Source organism: Pinus tabuliformis, chromosome 2_1 (genome assembly GCF_031772625.1).
Source record: "Pinus tabuliformis cultivar Carrire ecotype Pingquan chromosome 2_1, CPIR1, whole genome shotgun sequence".
In the NCBI taxonomy this organism is placed as follows: domain Eukaryota; kingdom Viridiplantae; phylum Streptophyta; class Pinopsida; order Pinales; family Pinaceae; genus Pinus; species Pinus tabuliformis.
Genome location: NC_142299.1, coordinates 346,562,321 through 346,569,948, shown reverse-complemented (window position 1 = coordinate 346,569,948; position 7,628 = coordinate 346,562,321). Strand labels below are relative to the sequence as shown.

Below are 7,628 nucleotides of genomic sequence, written 5' to 3'. Positions count from 1 at the left end.
CTATGGTTGATATGTATTCGAAATGTGGGAGTTTGGAGGATGTGCACAAAGTGTTTGCCAAAATGGCTACACGCCAACGGAACTTACAGAGGATGCACGCTAACTGATTGTTTAAAGTCCTGACCCAGCGTCTAAAAATAATTCCTTTTAATTATAATTTATTTCATATATTTTTTTTTTGGCTTTGCGCGCTTGGATCGATGATGGTTTTTTTTTTTTTAATCATGGATTCATAAAATAGCAGCTCGAAAGGCTTTTAGAATAGTAGGCTCAGCTGGAAGCCCATGCAGAGACTGAAAATGAAGTCCATTCAGAGATTGAAAATGAAGTCCATTCAGAGACAGATAATGATGTGCTTTTTAGTGAAGGTCACAGTCATGAAGACTCAAGGGTTCTGCAAGATGCTGCTGAACGGAATGGTTTGGAAACTGAAGAGGATCCTTATACGCAGTCAATTGAATATGACAATACACCTCACAATTTAGATACAGAGAAAGGAACTGTCAGCATGTATATAGGAGAAACAAAGGCAAGCCAACCTTTACCTTCGATGTTGGATAATGTTCAGCAAGATGAGATGGCTACAGAGGTCATTTCTTCTAGCAACAAGATGATTGAAGAGAATTAAAAACAACACTATACACTTGAAAACAATGCAGATTTAGAAGATTTGGATCTGGGAGAACTTGAAAAACCATTGCCATTCAAACAAGAACTAGAACATGGGTATAACCCTAAAGAACCACAGGGTGTGGAAACAAACATGGAAGAAGCAGAGGAGGAAGTGACATCTAACCATGCCCTATCAGATTCTCAAAAGCAAGATCAAAAGAGAAAACCTAGTCGTAAGGTGAGATTTCTGATTCTGATTCTATTGCTATGGCATAGGTGATATTCTATTCCTTTACACTGATGCCATTATTTTGTTATCACTGTTATCATTGGGATTATTTCATGCTCGTTCGAACCAATTTCAGGATATTGCTTCTTCAAAAGAGAAGATAGCTCAAGCAAATCGCAACAAATCAGCAATTTCAACAAAATCATTATCAAATGCTACATCTAGGGCATCAAAGCCTTTGGTTTCTTTTGAGCCTAACAAACCTGCCAACGGGATTCTGAAGGCTTTAAGAAAATTGGAGAATGGTCTCGGAATGAGGAAGGAGGCGAGTAGTGGAGAGACAACCAAGAGTAAAACCTCTCTTTCTATGTTTTTAAACAAGTTAGTGAGTCTAGTAGCAGACAAAGGAACTTCCACTAGACAGAGCTCTACAAACAAGAAACAACCTTCAAAACCTCTTCGAAATGGCTCAACATCGTTGATTGCTTCAAAAGCATAGGTATATGTTTATTGCATAAATATTATGTGGAATAATGTCCCTTGAGATTAAAAGAGACAATCAATTGATTTTATGCCAAAGATATTATTATTGGCTAGCGTAGGTAGGTTTATGCTGAAATTTAATATTAAAGAAGTCATAGTAATGACAGGGTTGTAATCGATATGATGTTAATCTCTTAATGACAAAAGGAGATATGTGCAGAGATTAGCACTGCTGAAGCGACCACGAACTACCCATTTTGCTGGCTGAGTGAACCGCATGGTATTTACAGTCAATCTGAAGGCAGAGTATGAAAGAGGGGGGTCAATTTGCTGTTAGTTTAAAGGCTGGTATAGTCAGTCTTTACATGGGCTGATATTTCTATATGAAAGGGGAATGAGTTACAGTCATCTTGGAGTCTATTTCTCTTAATTTTGTATGGTTGGAACCTCATCCAAAGCACTTAATGTATTGAAGTCCACACTGCTGAATTATTACCAGATTTGTTGATTATGAGAGGGTCGTGTTCCCTGTCTTAGTGGGTAGAGTTAAAGTGTTGTGCGTGGGATTATTATTTGTACCTGTTGTAGCCTCTGTTGGAGAGATATAATCTTGCTGGTACATTCTGGGCATTGTAATAGCCATATAATTGGGCAACAGTCAACTGGTATTTTATTTTATTCCTCTTTTCATTGCTGAAACACATTGTACAGTGATATGTAACTCTTCGTGGCCTAATATAAATTACATATTGCTGGGTTAAGGCTTTATTCATGGCGGTATCATGCTACTCTGTTTGCATTATTTGAATCGAATTATAAAAGTGCACCTACAACCATGTTCTCACCAAATGTTTGACAAAACTCCTCACCGAAAAACCCAATAAAACTCAGAAAAATTGTGGGAGGTTTCGAGGTATCCCAAGGGGTATCTTATATCTGGTGCATAATCATCCTAATTCACAGTACACCATTTAAGATTGAGACAATTTAATTGGCTTCATATTATACAGCAGTCGTATATACTCTAAGAGAAGCTCAAAAATATATACACCAAACCGAAAACCAGTGTGTTCAAAAATGGTATCTCAAAAAGAAAAATAAATAAATATAATCATTTCCCAACTCATATATCTTATATAGAGGGAAGCTAAAATTTGCTAGTTGGAGTAGTTCCGAGCCAACATATTGCATCTGTGCCAAGTTGCTAAATGAATAGAAAATTCAAAAAAAATATAATCTCAAATCGTTGTAAATTAGGAATGTGTTTATGTAACTAACACAGATGCAATCTTAGAATGGGACAAGGAGCCAATGCTCTGGGATATCGAAAACCAGAAACCCTTAGCAAATATAGCTGACTCCCCTATATGCATTGTTGAGTGAAGCAAAAAAAATGTTGACAATAACTTGTCCACTAATTTGACAAAGCATATGTGCATATAAGTGCCGAGAAGGATTTGCATCATATGCCTCAAACCGATTAGCATGATACATGTTCATTCAAGGAACTCTTTGTATGGGTTGATACAACTCACATAAAAACAGATAAGGCATCTGCTACTAAAATGGCAAGTTTAAATGAATGTAATTGCTATAAAAGATCAAGTGACCGGGTATTATATGCGTACAACTGCAAGTAAGGACCACAAAAAAAAAATTGAGAACCACAATAACTGGCATCCATAATCCGTAAAATCGTCAGTTACAAAAATGTCAAAGACTGAAACAACATTTACCATAACACAATCCAAACCTCATAAAGATCACAATGTCAAACCAGTTACAGTCAAGGAGTAAATCATGTAAACTTTGTTCAAAGAGAACTGGGTTCAATAACCCCGAAAAAGATGACGCAGTAGTAATGCAATCAGTTGCTGTGACCTTGTGATATTTTGAAGTTCTATGAAACTAGACGGTTTAATAGAGATGTGTATATAGAAGGTGTAGATTTTATTTTTTATTAGAAGAATCAGCAATTAGGCCGGTTTCATCCTTAGTGTTGTACTGAGATAAGGACCTGTAGCAGCTCTTTATCAAACAATCTCAACGCTCAGAAAGCGACCAATAGGTTCACTCAAAAACCCTCAAAGCAAAACCCCTGATTTCAAAATCCTCTCAAAAAGCAAAGGAGGCAGCGATTCTGAACTTATCAATTAAAATAGGCCCTCCAATCTTCTTTGGCAAAGTGTTTATGTACTAGGAGACTATTGGAAGGCTTACTAGATGTATGATTTTTTTTTTGAACCTAATTTGTTAGTTATCCATTATTATGAATCCAATACCATTATGTATTTGTTGGCAACTTGGTCCCTTGGGCTACCCCTTGTTCACGAGTGATTATTAGAGATTTTCATGCTTCTGAGTACTTCAATTTTTTATTTTTATTTTTTATAACTAAAATCCAACATCAACCTAAAAATTTATAGAAGTGGATTGGTCCATAGGTCTCAGTGTTTGAACTTGGCTCTGATACGATGTGTAAGAGACCTCCCTAGGGTCTGCTAATAGAATTAATTTCTTTTGAAATTAAATGTGATAAGAGGCTTTAACTTACCTACTTACACGACTTTTAAACAAATAAAATTTTAACATTTACATTATAATCAACATAAATTAAGGTGAATATTTCATTCTAATTAACTTTACAAGAGTAGTCTATGGAGAAATACCTATATCGGTGGCTGATGGAGATATCTCTGCCCTGCTGCTCTTGCTGAACGCTCCTCTTTACGGACCCAACCAGATTTACCTCCTAGCCAACTAGGAAATAATTCCTAGCCCAGGAAACCTCCATAGGTTCCCTAGCCCTCCGAGCCCAAGTCCAACCAGATGTAGTGCATGTGTCCAAATGAAAGATCCAAACCAAGATAACGATACTTCCCTCCTCTCAACAACCCAAGAAACCTCCACAGGTTCCCAAGGTCTCCAAAAAACACAACAAGCCCAAACAATCACAACCAACCCCCACAATCATAAGCAAGACCCGCAACCCCCCTTTTCTTCCTTCCCCCTTCCCTTTTTATACCCTCCTTCCCTTCTCCATCTCAACCACCTCTCATTAATGTCATTAACTTCTCATCCATCCTTACAGTTGACTTCTCTTCTCCCAAGTAAGCTGGGAGTACATTTGGAAATGTGACATGAATATAAAATTAGGAATTTAATGAGAAAGGACCATGTCTTCTCCCAAGTAAATCTGAAAAGTACATTTTGGAATGTGAGGTGAATATATATATCTATCTATCTATATATATATATATATATATATATATATATATAGTTAAATGGAGAGGACTATGTCTTCTCCTAAGTAAATGTGAGGGTACATTGGGGAATGTGAGATGTAATTACATGGAGAGGACCATGTCTTCTCCTTAGTAAATGTGAGGGTACATTGGGTAATGTGAAATGAATATATATATTGACAATGAGATGGAGAGGACTATGTCTTCTCCCAAGTAGATGTGAGGGTACATTGGGTAATGTGAAATGAATATATATATTGATAGTGAGATGGAGAGGACTATTTCTTCTCCCAAGTAAATGTGAGGGGAATGTGAGATGAATACATATATTTTGAAATATTGGAAGGAGACCATATCCTACCTAATATTCAATTTGAGAAGGTAAGTGGGGAATTTGAATAATGGAAATCATGAATTTTATATTAGACCAATGTTTCTCAATATTTTCAGATAATGTACACATTAACAAAATTTGTAGGATAAGATTTAAGTGGGGCATTACACCATATAGGATCGTATTGCCGCTTTAACCATGCGTTATTGAAACCACCAGTGGATTTCGGAGGGGGTCTCAAATGGTAAATAGTTTTGTACCTGGGGGGTCCGAACTCCTCCCATTGATGCCACGTAGTATCAAAATGGTTTTGGAAAAACAAGATTTTGCACCCCCTCCAATTGTTAAAGCTCGGATGACCTTGGGGGATCCGAATGAAATGACAACCTTTGATCTTTATGCGTTAATTTTTGACCATTGAAAAGCGATCAATATTTTTTTTTTTCACAAGATCGGTTTATCCCCTTCTATGATACCTTTTATTTAGTGAAGTATTTATTTACTTTTTTCAAATCATTTATCCCAATAATACCGGTTTCAGATCCTCGAGAAAAACGTCTCTGATCCTCATTCTAGGTTGTTAGATCACCCACCATTGCTATAATTTTATGAAAACCTACTCAATATTATGCCTCGGATCATCATTCGAGGTTGCTACATTGCCCACCATTCCTATAATTTTATGAAATCCTGCTCAAATATCCATGACCCATAATATAGAATTGTAGGGCCATCATATAGAAATCTAGTGCAAAGCTCAATGTTATTTTTAATCAGTTTTTCATCAATGGATTTGGTTTACAACACATATTTAATAATATACTGTTTTTCTTTTTGTGGCAGTTCATTTGTTTCGTTATATTTTACATGGTAATCAAAAGACACTTAAATTTTAGATGCAGATTTTGTTAATTTATTTACATAGAGGAATATCCGATAACCTATATTCATGGAAAAATTAAATGGAAGCTTAACCGGGTATATGAACATTTATTAAAATTTGTTAACATATAATAAAAATCAAATAACATTAAACAATTTTATCATTCTTTATATACCGCGAAAGAGGTGAAGCAAAAACGGAGGTCTCACCTGGAATTATGCCGAAATGAATTGAGAAAACTGAAGTGTCGAGTTGGGTTGTTGGGCCGAAATGAACTTGTCCATCCTCTTCTTCTAAGCATCTCTAGGTTGGGATTGCACCCTTGATTTGAGATTTGGGGCCCCAACCTTGGTTGTAGATGAAAACCTATTCATTAAGATTCATCAATTGATTTTTAATCATCATATAGATCAATTTATATGTTATTTTACATACATGCACATAATCAATCTTCCTAAAACATGGTTGATCTTTGTGTGCCTTAGACCATTAAATGCCACAAATCATAGTGAGATGTGCTTGAGTGTAGGTTAAGTAATTGCATTGTGGGAGAACTAATATGCATTTACAATGTATATCAAAAGAAGAAAGGTGCATTGTAGAATGCATGTGGGGTCATAAGAGAGGCATCATGTCACTATACCAAGGATATAAAAATAAAAGGGTATAAAAATGTGAATAAGAAAATAGATACATACAATATTTAGTGAAAATAGGGGTTTTATAAATTTGGAAGGTGGATTTATATTGGTAGGGGGTTAAATAATGTGATTTTTAGAGGTGCTTTCCAATATGTACTCAAATTAAGGGTATTGTTGAGTATGCCATGAACACACATGCTATGTTAGAGGTTCGATGAGTGACGGCTCCGTGGTAGAGTGACTATTAAGGAGATGCGAGATGCATTGTCGACATTGTATCAGGGATCTTCCGAGCAACGGAAGGTGTACTTGGAGCAGAAGCTGAGATCTATGCAGATGGAGAAGGGGGAACACACTGGCCCGTTCCTTGCGAAGCTTCAGGAGACCCAAGATGAGCTGGCAGTTGTGGGTTCGACACCTCAAGTTATGAGATTGTAAGACTGGTGCTCAACTCAGTCTTAGAGGAGTGGCAAGTTTTTTTCCAAAGCATCCTGGGCAGGGCGACTTTGCCAGACTAGGATGGAATGTCGGAAACTCTTCAGCAAGAGGAGCTGAGGAGAGACTTGGTCAAGTGTAAACTTGACCGAAGTAGCAGCAGTGGGTCAAAGCCCAAGGAGGAGGAAGAGAATGCAACCCTCGCATCCAAGGGGCAACAAGTGCAATGGAAGAAGAAGAAATATGTTTCAAAGATCAAATGCTTCAGTTGTGGTGAATTCGGTCATTACGCAACACAGTGTCCTCTCAAGAAGAAGGAAAAAGATGAGAAGCATGATCTGAAGTTTGAAGTCACAAAGATTGAGGAGGAGTTCGCCATGAAAACCCAGGCATCTCCAGGAGGGAGGTGGGAAGATTTAGAGTTGTAGTGTGAAAGAATATATATGGGCAGGATCCTTGAGGAGCCCACTTGTCAGATCAATTCCTAGCTACGGGAGCCCAGATCTGTAGTAGTAGGATGGACCGGGTCAGTTGATGTAGAGGAGTGTAAGGGTGACAGTTGCAGTGGCTAGGAGAGCCAGAGACTGAGCAGCGTAGCGCAGAGTTGGCAATAGTGGAGTTGGCATAAAGAAAAGGTTAACAACAACGTAAAGGCTTCAGAGGGTCAGCGTAGAGACTAGCAGGACTTAAACTCCAACAACGAGATGCATCATACTGAACACTAGTTCAATAGTTTGGGATGCTTTTTCATTTCTGATGCAGTAAC

General features: G+C 37.4%; 1 protein-coding gene across 1 annotated transcript; it reads left to right on the top strand.

The window, feature by feature from the left end:
* Positions 1–380: 380 nt before the first annotated feature.
* On the top strand, positions 381–1,355 carry LOC149200277 (uncharacterized). The gene is made up of 2 exons (XM_089399547.1): positions 381–850; positions 978–1,355. Exons 1-2 carry the CDS (start codon positions 764–766, stop codon positions 1,338–1,340), a joined length of 450 nt encoding a protein of 149 aa, XP_089255673.1. The 5' UTR covers positions 381–763; the 3' UTR covers positions 1,341–1,355.
* The last annotated feature ends 6,273 nt before the right edge of the window (positions 1,356–7,628 follow it).